Source organism: Budorcas taxicolor, chromosome 18 (assembly GCF_023091745.1).
Source record: "Budorcas taxicolor isolate Tak-1 chromosome 18, Takin1.1, whole genome shotgun sequence".
Lineage (NCBI taxonomy): Eukaryota > Metazoa > Chordata > Mammalia > Artiodactyla > Bovidae > Budorcas > Budorcas taxicolor.
This window is the reverse complement of record NC_068927.1, coordinates 4,198,678-4,214,970: the sequence shown is the minus strand read 5'-3', so window position 1 is coordinate 4,214,970 and position 16,293 is coordinate 4,198,678. Positions and strand designations below refer to the sequence as shown.

The 16,293-nt window shown below is 52.4% G+C and overlaps 1 protein-coding gene across 3 annotated transcripts in view; it reads right to left on the bottom strand.

Annotated features, from left to right (window-relative positions):
* ZNRF1 (zinc and ring finger 1) overlaps positions 1-16,293 on the bottom strand; it is an 86,847-nt gene that overhangs the window by 4,880 nt on the left and 65,674 nt on the right. For all 3 annotated transcript variants that reach the window (XM_052655490.1, XM_052655488.1, XM_052655489.1), the window contains exon 2: positions 5,646-5,741. In XM_052655490.1, coding sequence (XP_052511450.1) covers positions 5,646-5,741 — 96 coding nt within the window. The remainder of the gene's footprint in view (positions 1-5,645; positions 5,742-16,293) is intronic.

Genomic DNA, 16,293 nt, shown 5'->3' with positions numbered 1-16,293 from the left:
GCCCCGGATGAAGCCGTAAGCACAACAGCACAAGCAGAGCTGGGGGCAAGGCCAACACCCTCTAGGACGTTCCTGTGACATTCTGGACACTGGTGACTCAAGTGAATAAGCCATGGTCTCAGGACTCAGGAAACTCACAGCCCAGTAGGGGAGGGTGAACAAGACGGAAATGAACAGCATGGGGATTCCTGGAAGTCTTAGGACACACACAGATCCAGATGTTAGAGGTGTGGGAAGCGCCTGGGCGGGGTGGGGACGGCTTAGGGAGTCCAGGCGAGGGGACAGCCTCTGTGCACCTGGGGGGAAGGACGCTGCTGCAGAGTCGTGGGGCCACGGGGAGAGGAGAGACCAACTTCCTGAGGACAGGCTTGGGACCTGCATTCTGCTGCGGGGCCTGGGCTTTCGCTGGTTCACTGAGGGGCCCTCGAGTCGTGCTCTGATCACATCTGGTCTTCTGAAACCACTAGAAGTGACTGGAAGAGCCCTCGGTAGGCAGCCCGCTCAGGAGGCTGATGCAGCATGGCAGGAGAGGGGAACTCAAGGCCAGCGCCAGCACTGGGGGTGGGAGGCTGACAAGAACTGGGGCAGCTGGGCAAATAAAGGGGCGGGGCACAGGCGGGCGCTTGTCATGACGAGAGGGAGCCCAGGAGGAGGGGGCCAGCTTGGGAATGAAAGATGAGCTCAGCGCTGGGTGGGAGGTGCTGAGCAGGAATCTCCCCGGCGACACGGCCACAGAAACCTCCCTGAATTCGCACAAGTCCTGATCTGGGGTTTAGAGGAGAGATGTGGGCCACAGCGGGAGGTGGGGGATACAGAGCTTAGACAAACCCAGAGAGCAAACGACTGAACCAGGTGAACTCTAGTAATTGAAATGCAGGTGAAAAGAGGTGAAGTCAGCAAAAGGCTACCTAGACGTTCTCAAACCCACAGGAGAAATATCCAGAGGGTGGCTTCTGGATATGAAAACAGCAGAGCCTGAAGCAGGAGAATTCCTCACTGCTGAAAGATTTTAATTGATCATGGACACGGCCAGTGATACACACGGAGATTTCACATGTGTGTGTTCAATGAGCCTCAGGGTCTTACAAGCCAGGCAGGACACCCGGTTTATTCTTGATTGGCAAACAGGGACAATGCAGCCAGAGAACCAGACACCTTGCTGAAGTCAGAGGGCGTGAATGGGGAGTGGGCTGGGGACCCTGGGAGCTTGGGGAAGCAGGCGGTGCCCAAATGCAGCACAGAGCCCAGGAAGCGGCATCTCCCCACTGCTGAAGGGAGGAGGAGCCCAAATCCGGCAACAAGTCTGAGTGGGTTGAGTAAAATTTCCTGTCCCAATCCTCAGGGTGCTAGGAATCAGCAGCCCCCAGGTATCCCTGAGTGCCCAGCAGGGGCGGGAACACAGCTGAAGCTGAAGTCTGGCCACCACCCAGATCCTACAGGACTTCTGCTCTCTCATGCTGGGAGCCCGCCGTCAGCTGCCAGGGGACCTCGCCGCCCAAAGGAGAGGACCCTGAACCATGCTGAGATTACTATGCAGATGGACTCTGATGCCTCTGGGCTGGGCACCCCAAGGTCCCCAGAGCAGGGGGGCTTGACCAGTTCTGGTCAATGAGAACACAGAACCAAGCTGTTTTTTCTCCTCAAGCCCCACAAGCCCCAGCTTCCTGACACCCTGTGCAAAGCCAGGGTCTCTGGCCTGGGAGGAAGCGTGGAAGTGAGCCTGGCCTGAGGGGTGGTGCTGACAGGGCCAACGCTCGGCTCTAAGGCAGACCAGAGAAGCAGCCCAGGGTGGTGGGCAGTGCGTCCTGCTGCCGGGGCGGGGGTGGGAAGTGGTGGCACACTTCTGCCTGTCCCCGACAGCTGCCATTCATCAAAGAGGAGCGGCTGAGGAGGAGACGAGGGAGCCCTCGCTTCTCTGGGGCCAGCTCCAGGCCACCAGTGTCACACACACACAGCCCGCTGAACCCCAAAGACACCGGGGGGTCAGGGCTGCAGCTTAGGCTGTGGGTAGCAGCCAGGACCCCCACGCTGCTCCTTCCACTTGGCCAACCTGCTCCCGTCCTTCAGAGACCAGGCGACAGTCTCTCCTCTGGAGCTGGAAACCAGCACCCACCTCACCTATGGCTGCAGCCCTCCCTTCCGGTGGGGGGAGGAGCCTGTCTGCGGGGAGCACAGGCCCAGCGTCACCCAGTGGGACTCTGGAGGGGCACAGAGGTGGGTGTGGACACTGGGGGCTGAACCCACGTCCCCGGGCCTGTGGCACTCACAGCCCTGGTGAGCAGGACGGTGGGAGCCAGAGAGACAAGCCTCACGCACGTCCCAGACAGGCTCCTCGTGGCCTTACCTCCAGGCCAGGTGCCCAAGAGCCTGGCACCGCAGCCTCCCGAGGGCCGGGAGGGGGCAGTGCCACCCACGCCAGGCTATGTCAGCTCCCTTCCTGGGGAGTTTCCAGGCGAAGGGGAGACTCCGAGTGGAGCGCTCCCCTACCAGCAGCAGTGTCCCACCCCAGCCCCCGGACTGCCAGCGCTGCCCAGGTGGGCTGGGTTTCCATCATGACAAGCAGAAGGGGGGTCCTCAGGCCCAAGGGGCTTCATTTTACAGAGGCTGCCCTGGGGCCCTCTCCCCTCTCCCCAGGGCTCCCTCTCACCCACGCCTCATGCACCGGCAGCCAGGAGCCCTCTCCTGCCATCCCCCTGCAGGAAGGGCACCCGCACAGACACCCCCAGACAGACCCCAGGCCGTCAGACTCAGCCACTACTAGCATCAATAACAGCTCCCAGCAGCGGCCCCACTAGCTTGGGCAAACTCCTAAGCCAGGACCTGGCTGCCCAAGGCCCAAGGAAAGGCACTTCCATCCCAACCACGGGGTCCCTGAGAGCAGAGACACAGGCCAAACAAGCACCATGGACACAAGTCTGCTGGCGGGGGGTAAACGAGCAGGAGGCACACCTACTTTGAGGGGAGCCAGAGTCCCTTTCATTTAGAGAAACCTTGTGTGACATTCAGCATTTAGCTGGAGGCAATGACCTATGGCAGAGAGGAGGGGTGGGCAGGCAGGACCTAAGAAGCAGGGCAAGGGTCTGTGCCCCAGAAGAAAGCTAAGCAGACAGGAGCTTTTAAAGCTGCTCTGACAGCCACCAAGCTCGCTGAATACTGCTGGCAAAAGAGCCTGCCACACGCCAGGCTCTCCCAGAGCCAAGGAGCCCTGTTGGTCACGAAATCGGGGCCTCCTCGGTCCCTGGACTGTGACCCTTCTGTTCATGGCAGAACCAGGCTCCTCACCTCCAGATTCATTCTACTAGCTGACCAACATGAAGGTCAAAACCTGAGTGCGTGTTCTTGAGGATGCCAGTCTCAGAAACACAGAGAGACACTGGAAAGGGAGAGAAATTACAAGACCCCGTCAAGCTGGCCACATGTATCCAAGCAAATGGGTCCCCCGACTCCATTCTCACCCTTGAGGCGTCCATTCTGGGTTCAGAGCTGCCCTCAGAGGAGAAGAGAGGACAGGAGGGTCTGTGCTCTGGGGTGCATGCCCACCGCATCCCTGTGTCATCCCGACTCACGGGCCAGGTGCCCATGCGGGAGCACCAGCTCCTGGTCTTTAAGGTTCTCCTGAGCACTGGGTGAACCAGTTAAACTAGTCTTGCCCTTCCTAAACTGGCCTTTTTAAAAAAAAAAAGTCTGGCAGGCGGCTACTGGAGGGCTTCCAACCCACGGCTCAGGCCAAACCTCATAATAAGAAAAATACTACTTTCTATCAGTCTCATTTAGGAGGTTTCTTCCCCCCACCCCGCCTCTTTGGTGGTTAATTTCACCTTATATAACTGCTATCAATTTCCTTAAAATTTCCCCAATTGGTGCTAGCATCTACAGAAAGGGTGTGTGTGTGTAGATGGGGAATCTCCCGGGAGTGACCAGGAATTTCAGTGAATCTTCATAAGAAAACAGCACATACCCACTAAAAAAGTCTCAGATCATCCCCTTCCCAGAAAGACTGAGAGTTTTACACCTCACAAATGCCTTAAATCTCTTCTTTTTTCCCTTTTTGGTAGAAAAGACAAAGTAGGATGATAAGAAGTCATTGGTAAAATATGACCTAGAGGTCTGAACTGGGATTTTGGCTTAAGGCCCCAAAAGGCCTGTGCCATATCTCAGAACAGGCCCCAGACCAGCCCTGGAGACTCTCACTCCATTGACAGACCCCAGGTGGCAAATGCCTTCTTCATACCTGGAAGGTTTAGGTGTCCTTAGACAAAGACTGCCTGTGTTAACAGTGCGCGCAGAGGGGCGAGGCACCTTCTTTGCCTTAAGACAAATTCCACTGATGGGACCAGAAGCAACATGCTGCTCTTTGCCTTGGGTGATTAAGGACTGGCTTTTACAAAAGAGGTCCTCCCATTCACACTCACACACACATTCTCTCATGCACCTCCTCCCCTCCCCTGGCCCCAAAGAGATGGCGTTTCAACTGTGTGTATGTCAGCTGCTCAACCGTTCCTGACTCTCTGCGACCCCATGGACTGTAGCCCGCCGGGCTCCGCTGTCCATGGGATTCTCCAGGCAAGAATCCTGGAGTGAGTTGCCATTTCCTCCTCCTCTTCCAAATGCAGGGATCGAACCTGGGTCTCCCACATTGCAGTCAGATTCTTTACCATCTAAGCCACCAGGGTAGCTCCCAAGTGAAAGTCGCTACATCGAGTCCCACTCTTTGCAACCCCATGGGCGGTAGCCCACCAGATTCCTCTGTCCATAGAATTCTCCAGGCAAGAGTACTGTTCCCCCTTCTCCAGGGGATGTTCCCAACCCAGGGATCGAACCCATGTCTGCCACATCACAGGTGGCTACTTTACCGTCTGTCTGAGCCACCAGGGGAGGCTTTTCAACTAGAGGAGGGAGAAAATGGGAACACACCAAGAACAGTCACGGCAGGCCTCCGGCTGGCTGGCTAACCTCTGCTCCCTCTGAGGGGACGCTCAGTGTGAGTGTGGCTGAGTGAGGCCAGGAGGCCATGCAGGGCAACACGGGCACACCCATGCCAGGGCAAGACACTTGGGTTTGATCCCTAGGAAATGGCAGCCCACCCCAGTATGCTGGTCCAGAGAGTTCCCTGGACAGAGGAGCCTGGTGGGCTAGAGTCCATGGGGTCCCAAAGAGTGGGCCATGACTGAGGCGACCGAGAACGCACCCAAGTCTGTGCATAGCACGCTAGGCAGGTGTTCACTTTCACTCTGTCCACGGGGTGTCGTGGCGGGGGACTGGGGTTTCATGGAGTCCCTCGATGTACTCATGCTCAGCCCCAAGGTGGCAGGTCAGTTCTTAGTCCCCAAAGGTGTCCACATATCACATCTATTCTGCCCTGGACAGTCAGGCTTAAGCAGGTCGTGCAAAGCTCGGCCGGGACTCCCCTTCCCCACAGAGAGATGACGCTCCCGCGGGCCTCCCGCTGTCAGCTGCGTGAGACCAAGGCCTGTCTCCCAACCAGACGCAAGAAGAGCTAAGCGGGTGGCAGGAAGGACGGGGCACACTAGCCTCCTGAGGGACGGACTCCCTGCCCCACTCCCCTTGCCCTTCCCACTTGGAAGGCAGGGTGCAGAAGCTGCCCAGAGGCCACCCCCTGCCTCCCGCCCCAACCAAACCCTCACCGTTGTAGGAGAGACGAGGTTTGCTCAGACACATTATAAAGTGCATTTCCATCTCATCAGAAGCCACGGACTTGGAGCAAATGGGGCACTTGAAACCTGAAAGAGAGAACAGAAGGAAATGTTTTGTTTCGTTTCCCCAAACCAAGCATATCCATAATAAAGGTGGAAACTCTTGTGTGACTCTGGCCGTGTGGGCTCAGAATCAACACAGAGAATGACGGTCTAGATACAGCCCACAGCTGACTTCTGCATTAAGGCAACCAACATTTCATTTTTTTGTTATAGCCTCCAAATCCCATTTTTCTCATGGAGGCTCACCCTTAGCAGAGACATTACTTTGCCAACAAAGGTCCATCTAGTCAAGGCTATGGTTTTTCCAGTGGTCATGTATGGATGTGAGAGTCGGACTATAAAGAAAGCTGAGCGCCGAAGAATTGATGCTTTTGAACTGTGATGTTGGAGAAGACTCTTGAGAGTCCCTTGGACTGCAAGGAGATCCAACCAGTCTTCTAAAGGAGATCAGTCCTGGGTGTTCGTTGGAAGAACTGATGCTGAAGCTGAAACTCCAATACTTTGGCCACCTCATGCGAAGAGCTAACTCATTTGAAAAGACCCTGATGCTGGGAAAGATTGAAGGCGGAAGGAGAAGGGGACAACACAGGATGAGATGGTTGGATGGCATCACCGACTCAATGGACATGGGTTTGGGTGAGCTCCGGGAGTTGGTGATGGACAGGGAGGCCTGGCGTGCTGCGGCTCATGAGGTCGCAAAGAGTTGGACACAACTGAGCGACTGAACTGAACTGCACACCCTTGTCATGCTCCTTGCCGAAGCCTACTAGCCATCTCTGGCATCAGACTTGAGTTTTCTTTGCATTCAGATCCTTTCCCAAGGGGGTCTAGTGGGCAGTGGGGACAGGGAGTCATTGAGCGAATCAAGGTGACTGAACAGTCTGTCTTTAAATATCAAAGAGTTAACATCCTTCCTGGGGAAGGAACCCCTACAGGTGTGGGCACCTCCACCCCTCAGCCTGAGCACCTTCCCTCCCACAGCCCCCTGCAGCTGTCCTTGGAGAGTGAGCGCAGTGGGGTGGCCCTGCAGAGCACTCCCGAATGCCGCACATGCCTTGGCCATATGCCTCCAAGAGTGACAGCTGTTTCACAACCACAGGCGACTGACCCTGCCGTTTTATTCTCCAGGAAGTTTATTCATTACACACCTGGGGAGTTTCATCAAAGTGTATCAGCACTGGATATTCTGGCGGAGAACCTTTTGAGCTGAACTCCATTATGCATTGATCGCTTTTTTATAAATTATCTTTTGACTGATTTTTACAGATAAATACAGATTTTTACAGATAAATACAAATCTTTCCAATTTTCCCCATTTTACTTTTATTAAAATTACTTTTCAAAGGGGGAACTCCCTCCCTGGCGCTCCAGTGGCTGAGACGCTTGTGCTTCCAGCGCAGGGGGACTGGATTCCGTCTCTGGGCCAGGGAACTAGATCTTACATGCTGAAAGTAAAGATCCCACACGCCTCAGTGAAGACTTGGTGGAGCCAAATAAGTAAATATTGTAAAACAAAACAAATGGGAAATTCCCTGGTGGTCCAGTGGTTAGGATTCTGCTTTCCCAGGTTTGATCACTGGACAGGGAACTATACCCTAAGCTCCACAGGCTGCACAGTGGAGCAAAAAAAAAAACCTACTGGTTTCAAATAGAATACTTCACTTCCATTCTGCTGAAAAGACTGAAAAGTCATCTATTTATTTGTCCACATCAAATTTTAAGTCTCCCTTATTGCGACCATAACCCCTACTTTCCCAGTCTGGAGTTTCCAGGTCAAATACAGACGTCTAAATACTGGGGTGAAGATTTGACCCTTCTGTTAATTTTCAGCCTAAGTGTCCACACACAGTTTCACTGGACGCAGGAGCAGTATCTACCATGAGGAGAGGGTTCAAGGCAAAGAGGAGCTCACAGCTTCCCCAGTGTCCTTCCCGAGGGGACCCGCTCACTCTGCAGGGCAGCCCCTGACCTGGACAGCTGGCGGTGCTGAGCCAGGAAGCGGGCCGGCTCCTGGGCAGGGCACAGACTCTTGGCATGAGGTCTTCTCTGAACCCTCCTCTCTTCAGGGACAGGGCTCTGAGCTCCAGAACCAGACAGAACACCCACAGTCCAGCCCACTCTGGGCAAAGTGGACCTCAGACTCTGCGGCACCAACCCCATTCCCCCAGCCCCTTTCCTCAGAGATACTCAGCATCTACGTGCGTTGGCTAAAAAGTCCTGGAAGTGCTGTCATCTCAAGGACTCTGGCTGAGCTTTGAGAAAGGGCTGTATTTTCTGATCTCTGGGTGGTTATGCATCCATTAAAGACAACACCAGAACACAGAAAGGAAACTTGAGAGGGGAGGGTCCATCCCGCATCCTAGCACAGGTGAGTCATGAACTCGAGTCTGGCACGGTGAGAATGCTCTTCTAACCTCGTCCTTCTGTCTCCCTGAGTCTGCCCTCAGGCCTGTGCCCTGCAAATACACCAATACTTGTACTCAGTAACATTTCACAGAATGACCAGCCACTGGGAGACTAGTTGTTCACCCTTCTTTCTCACTCAAAAGACCAAGGTTTTGCGACGCTTTAAGTGACTACAAGATGCTTTCACTTTAACTTGCCAAGTCAGGACCCTGCCTGCAGGCTGAGGGCGCAGGGCTGAGGGGAGGCCAGGATGGGCCTGACAGGCCCTCAGATACCACGTCCTGATGCGGCCACTGGGAGGTGGTACAGGGACTGCTCACTAAAGAAAAGCCCTTCACCTTGTACGTTACTCACACCTCTGATTACTTAGCACAGTCATGGCTGTTACAATGGCATCATTCGAACCTTTGCACCCCACCGTGATTCCCTGAGTATCGGAGAAGGGTCAAGTTACAGCTACGATGCTGGGAAAAAGGGACGCCCCGCAAGAAAGGTCTAGGAGGAAACGTCACTGGACATTTATGTCCTAGGAAAAAACAAGCTGAGATTCACAGGTTTAGGCCCATCCTCTCATTGTACAGATAAAGAAAGAGACCCTGGGAGGCCAACAGTCAAACAACTGAGGGGCTGAGCTGAGACCAGAATCAGATTTCTTAGCTCCCAACCGAAAGTCCTCGCCATTGGAAAAGAAAGAGTTGACTGCAGGTGTGATATTGTGATTTCTAATCAGAAGCATATATGTGGCCTTTGTCCTGTTTCTGGCCCAGAGCTAAACTAAAACCCTTGGAGTCCATTAACGTAAGGCCAGTAGCATTTGGGCTTTTGTCGTCACTTCCTGAAACAGCTCCAGAACCAAAGGTGAAAGAGTTAAAGGAGTGTTTATTCATAACCATCCCCTTTGAGGTGACTTTTGGAAAGTCCCTAGATGATAACCTAAGGATGGGGTCCGGTTGCCAAGAGAACCAACCACGTGATTAGAAGACTGGAACTTCCAGCCCCACCCCTGACCTAGAGGCTCGACCAGTCACCAGTGGCCAGGGACTTAATCGATCATGCCTATGTGACCAAGTCCCCATCAAACCTCGAAGGAGAGGGTCTGGAGCTCTCTGGCTGGAGGTCTGGGGAGAGCGGTATGCCTGGAGCCAGTGTGGCTCTGCCGTTCCGCCCCCCACGACCCCAACACCCCCACCCCGCCCACCCCACCGCCCCCATCCGCCACCCCCCCCACCCCGCCCCCCTACCCTTCCAACCTGACACTGTGCACCTCTCTCGCTGGGCTGTTCCTGAGTTACATCTTTATATAATAAACCGTTCTTCTAGTGAGTGAAATGTTTCTGAGGTCTGGGAGAGGAAGGGGGCATGGGAACCTCCAATTAACAGGCAGCTGGACAGAAGCGGAGGTGACAACCTGGGCTTGTGACTGGCCTTGGAAGTGGGGGCTGTCCTGGGGGGCTGAGCCTGTGGGATCAGATGCCATCTGCAGGTAGCTACCCTCAGAATTAAGTTAATTGCTTGGTGGTGTTGGGAAACACACCTCAGAACAGAGTTTTCAAAAAGAGGCGGGCTGGGAAATACTAGGTCTTGGAGGAAGCGCCACTATGGTAGGAGAGACCTATATTCTAATGAAAGCAGGGTCAGTACCACTTCCGTCACCCACCTCTGCATTTGTGTGTGTGTGTGTAAGGCCAAAAAACCCAAAAACCTCAGGCTCTGTTGTCATGTGAGCGGGGAAGGCCAAGATGACCCGGGTTTTCCAGCCTCAAGACCTTGGCAAGTTATCTACTCTCCCTGGACCTCAGTTCCTCATCTGAAAAAGAGACACATCTACTTCCCTTTGGAGAATCAAATAAGAAATCTGAAAGCGGGCTAAAATGGCGCTGAACAAAGGCACACCATCAGCAAGCCAGGCAGTGAGTAACGAGGAAGAAGGCAGGGGACGGTGAGGGATGGGGAGACGGACCAGCAGGGCACCCTGGCCACAGGTCATGCAGAAGTGAGCTGGGCCCATCTCTTCAGAGCACAGGACTCTGGAGCACTGTGAACGGCGCTTCCTGTACAGCCGACAGGGAACTGTACACACCAGGCCCCTAGCCTCTAAGGCAGGTGATCATCAACCGCACTTTCGCTGATCTGGGCAGCTTTACAGGTCTTCTCATTTGCTGGGAATATGAGGCGGGTCAGCATTAGCGTTAACTCTGTTTTGCAGAAGAGGACACCAGGGTAGGTCACCTGCCCAGGTAACGCAGCCAGAGGGCCAGGGCTGGCACCCAATAGCCAGGGAGTCTCGCCTCCCAGCAAGCACTGTGTTCCCAGGACCGTGGGACAGGCCGACCAGTACAGGAGGGTCACACAGCAAAAGGGACGTGAAATGCCACACACACACACACACACACACACACACACACACACACACAAGGCATCCTCAAGCATTCACCTCAAGACTCCCACATCGTCCCAGCAATGCCCTCTGAAGCAACCGCGGTCCCGGATAATCCCACACACTGTACCAAGTGTTAAGTTTTTCCCCCTGGGAGTTCTATTAATACGGAAGGACCGAGATCTGCTTTCCTCCTGGCACTGAGCCTGCAGCATTGGCTGTAAGACGCTGAATTTGCAAACTACCTTTTAAATGGAACGTGAAGGGCAAAAGGTGAAATAGAGAGCCTGGGGGGTGGGGGGACTAGTGACCCCCGCTCCCTTCCTGAAAGGTCCTGATGATCAGGATGGACACCGCTGCTTGCTGCCCCAGGCACTGCGTGGGACTGTGCAGTCACAGCTCAGCACCAACAGCCCTGCGGATGACAAGTACTGTGATCTTTTTCAGGTGAAATGGCTGATTCTTAAACGCCTCTTTTATTTTTATGGACTGCCCTGGGTCTCCGTTGCTGCAAGGGCCTCTCTAGTTGCCCTGAAGTCGGGCTTAGATCCGCTGCAGCACATGGGGGTCTTAGTTCCCTGACCAGGGACTGAACTCCGGTCCCCTGCACTATGATCTCTATGAGCCATCTGACAGTTAAAAAAAAAAATCTAGGAAATTTTGATACCACTTGGAAAAAGAAGTCCCAACTGAACTAAAATCAGCCCAGCAAACAAAGATCAAACAGTGGTCCCTGCAGTCATCCAACTGACATGATTTCCGTCAGCTTCATGCGACCTCATCAGCACTCAGGAAATTCGGGGAAGAGATGCTCTCTTGTCCTTCACGGGGAAGCAAGCTCCAGGTGGGACTCGAGGACTCTGCCCAGCGAGCCCTGGAAGCGGGGTGAGCAGACAGCATGCGCCCGCTGCCGCCGCCTCTGTCTAATCTCTCCTCGGAGGGCCCTGCCCGCGTCGTGTCTTCGTCTGCCGGAGGGAGGAGGCACTGCTAGCTTGGGCTGGCCAGCCACGTCTGCCAGCAGCTCCCGAGCCTGTCTGCCCCTCCAAGGCTGTGGCAGAGGCAGGGGCCCAGGACAGAGCACCACGGGGGACTCGTCTCCGCCCCAGGACTGTGCTGGGGGGCTCCACCGAATGAACACTGCTACAGGACTCTTCCACGCCCCCAGTCAAGAGGGAGATCCTTACGGAGACCCCGTCTTCCTTCTTCCTCTTGGCATCAGATCAGCCCAGGGTTACGTAGAGAGGTGAAGGCCAGAGCCCAGTTGCTTCCTGTCGTTCGACAAGGCCTGAGTGGGAGGAATCCTCGCTGGACCGAAGATCGGAGCTCCCGGGACAGGACAAGCCTCCACCTGGTGAGGGGCTGTCCCCCTGCTATCCTGGGTTAAAGGGAGGTGGTGTCAGTGAGCCCCCCTGCAGAGAACCAAGGGGGAGCCAGGAACACACACGTGGTCATGCACGTCCAGCATCTTCCTGGACAGGGTTAACTGGGCCCCTTGGACTTGACCCAGTTGCTTCCATCTGACCGTCAGAGCAACTGAGGAAAGACTGGGGAAACCAGCTCAAGCTACAACTCCCTCGTGCCTCTACAGCATTTATCTTGCAATACAAAGGAAAGCTTTTCTCATTTTCCAAAACTGCAACCTTCTCCTTTAAGACCTGATTTCTTGGGCAGGCAGAACGCGGCTCTCACGTTGCCCCAGTTCCCTTCCGGACCCTCCCTCTAAGCTGATGCGCTATTTTAGCCCTGCCCCAGTTCTGCCTGTCTCTGGGATCACCTAAAGGGAGAAGACGCAAAAGCAGCAGCCAGCGAAAAGGAAGCCAGGCAGGCCCTCCATCCTGGTGGGGGGCTGAAGGAATTCCTCCCACCGAGGGGCGCAGGAAGCACCACCCACTCTGTCCCTACCAGCCAGGGCCCGGTGTCCTGCCAGATTTCTCCCTCTTCTATTCTTGTGGTGCCTAATGTCTGTTAAATGAGACTTGACCGCATGAATTCTATTAAATGGGATTTATTACAATGAAAGGCCAAGGGGTAACGCTGGATGACTTATTTTTCTATACCAAAGAAACGTGTCCCCGAGAGCACATGAGTAAGTATCACATTTTTAACACACACTGACTGTCTCTCCCTCCCTCCCTCCATCAGAGAAACAACTGGAAACCAATGCAGTTTATCAGTGGTTGATGTCTGGGCCATTCTCTCCTGCAGAACATCCTGGACTAGGGAAAGGCCACCAGTTTTGACTATTGCCTCTTTCGACACCCCTCTTCTGGACTCAGCCTCTAGACTCCGTTCCAGAGTCTGGGGCTCACCTACTGTCCCAGGAGCCAACAGAATTCTCATAGCAAGTATCAAGAGACAGCCTAAGGATAGATACTTGAAATCAATGTAATACCAAGTGCGTCTCTGTGTATGTACTTAATGTATCTGTTATGTTGGTTAATTTTCTGTTTACTGGGTCATGGGGTACACAGATATTTGGTTACACATTATATCTGGGAGTTTCTGAATGAGATTAACATCTGAGTTCAAAGAGTGAGTAAAGCAGATTGACCTCCCCAGTATGGGTTGGCATCATCCAATTTGTGGAAGCCCTGCAGAGAATAAAAAGGCAGAGCAACAGAAATATATATATATAATATATCCCAGTGGTTTGGTTTCTCTGGAGAAATCAAATACGTTTCTTTATTAGCATGTCAAATGTACAAGTTTAAAAGACTGACAGCAGCAAATGTTGGTGAGGATATGGAGCAACTGGAACTCTCATATTCTTGGAGGGAGTATAAGACACAGTCGTTTTGGGAAAAGGTCTGGTAGTTCTTTGTAAGACAAAACACACACTTAGCCTAACCCAAGAGGTTGTTGTGCGCAGTTGCTCAATCACGTCCTACTCTTTGTGGCCCCACGGACTGTAGCCCACCATGCTCCTCTGTCCATGGAATTTTCCTGGCATGAACACTAAGCGCAGAGAGGAGCTACCCCACGTCAGACGTCAGGGGCAGCGGCCTAGAGTGCCAGGCTGCAACAGCGCAGGAACGGCCGAGAGGAGCTACCCTGCATCCGAGGTCAGCAGCGGCGGCTGGGAGGAGCTACCCCGCGTCCGAGGTCAGGGGCGGAAGCCGAGAGGAGCTAGCGGCCGGGAGGAGCATCCGAGGAGTGGTGGCTATGTGGGCGCAGGAGGGCCTAGAGGAGCCATCCCACATTGAAGGTCAGGAACAGCGGTGGTAAGGAGATACCCCTCGTCCAAGGGAAGGAGCAGCAGCTGTGCTTTGCTGGAGCAGCCGTGAAGAGATACCCCACGCGCAAGGTAAGAGAAATCCAAGTAAGATGGCAGGTGTTGCAAGAGGGCATCAGAGGGCAGACACACTGAAACCATAGTCACAGAAAAATAGTCAATCTAATCACACTAGGACCACAGCCTCCTCTAACTCAATGAAACTAAGCCATGCCTGCAGGGCAGCCCAAGAAGGGCGGGTCATGGTGGAGAGGTCTGACAGAACGTGGTCCACTGGAGAAGGGAATGGCAAACCACTTCAGTATTCTTGCCTTGAGAACCCCATGAACACTATGAAAAGGCAACATGATAGGATACTGAAAGAGGAACTCCCCAGGTCAGTAGGTGCCCAATACGCTACTGGAGATCAGTGGAGAAATAACTCCAGAAAGAATGAAGGGATGGAGCCAAAGCAAAAACAATATCCAGTTGTGGATGTGACTGGTGATAGAAGCAAGGTCTGATGCTGTAAAGAGCAATATTGCATAGGAACCTGGACTGTTAGGTCCATGAATCAAGGCAAATTGGAAGTGGTCAAACGAGATGGCAAGGGTGAACGTCGACATTCTAGGAATCAGCAAACTAAAATGGGCTGGCATGGGTGAATTTAACTCAGATGACCATTATATCTACTACTGCGGGCAGGAATCCCTCAGAAGAAATGGAGTAGCCATCGTGGTCAACAAAAGAGTCCGAAATGCAGTACTTGGATGCAATCTCAAAAATGACAGAATGATCTCTGTTCGTCTCCAAGGCAAACCATTCAATATCACAGTTATCCAAGTCTATGCCCAACCAGTAACGCTGAAGAAGCTGAAGTTGAACGGTTTTATGAAGACCTACAAGACCTTTTAGAACTAACACCCAAATAAGATGTCCTTTTCATTATAGGGGACTGGAATGCAAAAGTAGGAAGTCAAGAAACACCTGGAGTAACAGGCAAATTTGGCCTTGGAATGCGGAATGAAGCAGGGCAAAGACTAATAGAGTTTTGCCAAGAGAACGCACTGGTCATAGCAAACACCCTCTTCCAACAACTCAAGAGAAGACTCTACACATGGACATCACCAGATGATCAACACCGAAATCAGATTGATTATATTCTTTGCAGCCAAAGATGGAAAAGCTCTATCCAGTCAGCAAAAACAAGACCGGGAGCTGACTGTGGCTCAGATCATGAACTCCTTATTACCAAATTCAGACTAAAATTGAAGAAAGTAGGGAAAACTGCTAGACCATTCAGGTATGACCTAAATCAAATCCCTTATGATTATACAGTGGAAGTGAGAAATAGGGCCTAGATCTGATAGAGTACCTGATGAACTATGGAATGAGGTTCGTGACACTGTACAGGAGACAGGGATCAAGACCATCCCCATGGAAAAGAAAGGCAAAAAACCAAAATGGCTGTCTGGGGAGGCCTTACAAATAGCTGTGAAAAGAAGAGAGGCGAAAAGCAAAGGAGAAAAGGAAAGATATAAGCATCAGAATGCAGAGTTCCAAAGAATAGCGAGGAGAGATAAGAAAGCCTTCTTCAGCGATCAAAGCAAAGAAATAGAGGAAAACAACAGAATGGGAAAGACTAGAGATCTCATCAAAAAATTAGAGATATCAAGGGAACATTTCATGCAAAGATGGGCTCAATAAAGGACAGAAATGGTATGGACCTAACAGAAGCAGAAGATATTAAGAAGACGTGACAAGAATACACAGAAGACTGTATAAAAAGATCTTCATGACCCAGATAATCACGATGGTGTGATCACTAATCTAGAGCCAGACATCTTGGAAACTGAAGTTAAGTGGGCCTTAGAAAGCATCACTATGAACAAAGCTAGTGGTGATGGAATTCCAGTTGAGCTGTTTCAAATCCTGAAAGAAGATGCTGTGAAAGTGCTGCACTCAATATGCCAGCAAATTTGGAAAACTCAGCAGTGGCCACAGGACTGGAAAAGGTCAGTTTTCCTTCCAATCCCAAAGAAAGGCAATGCCAAAGAATGCTCAAACTACCACACAATTGCACTCATCTCACATGCTAGTAAAGTAATGCTCAAAATTCTCCAAGCCAGGCTTCAGCAATACGTGAACCGTGAACTTGCTGATGTTCAAGCTGGTTTTAGAAAAGGCAGAGGAACCAGAGATCAAATTGCCAACATCCGCTGGATCATGGAAAAAGCAAGAGAGTTCCAGAAAAACATCTATTTCTGCTTTATTGACTATGCCAAAGCCTTTGACTGTGTGTATCACAAGAAACTGTGGAGAATTCTGAAAGAGATGGAATACCAGACCATCTCACCTGCCTCTTGAAAAATCTGTATGCAGGTCAGGAAGCAACAGTTAGAACTGGACATGGAACAACAGACTGGTTCCAAATAGGAAAAGGAGTATGTCAAGGCTGTATATTGTCACCCTGCTTATTTAACTTCTATGCAGAGTACATCATGAGAAACGCTGGACTGGAAGAAACACAAGCTGGAATCAAGATTGCCAGGAGAAATATCAATCACCTCAGATATGCAGAT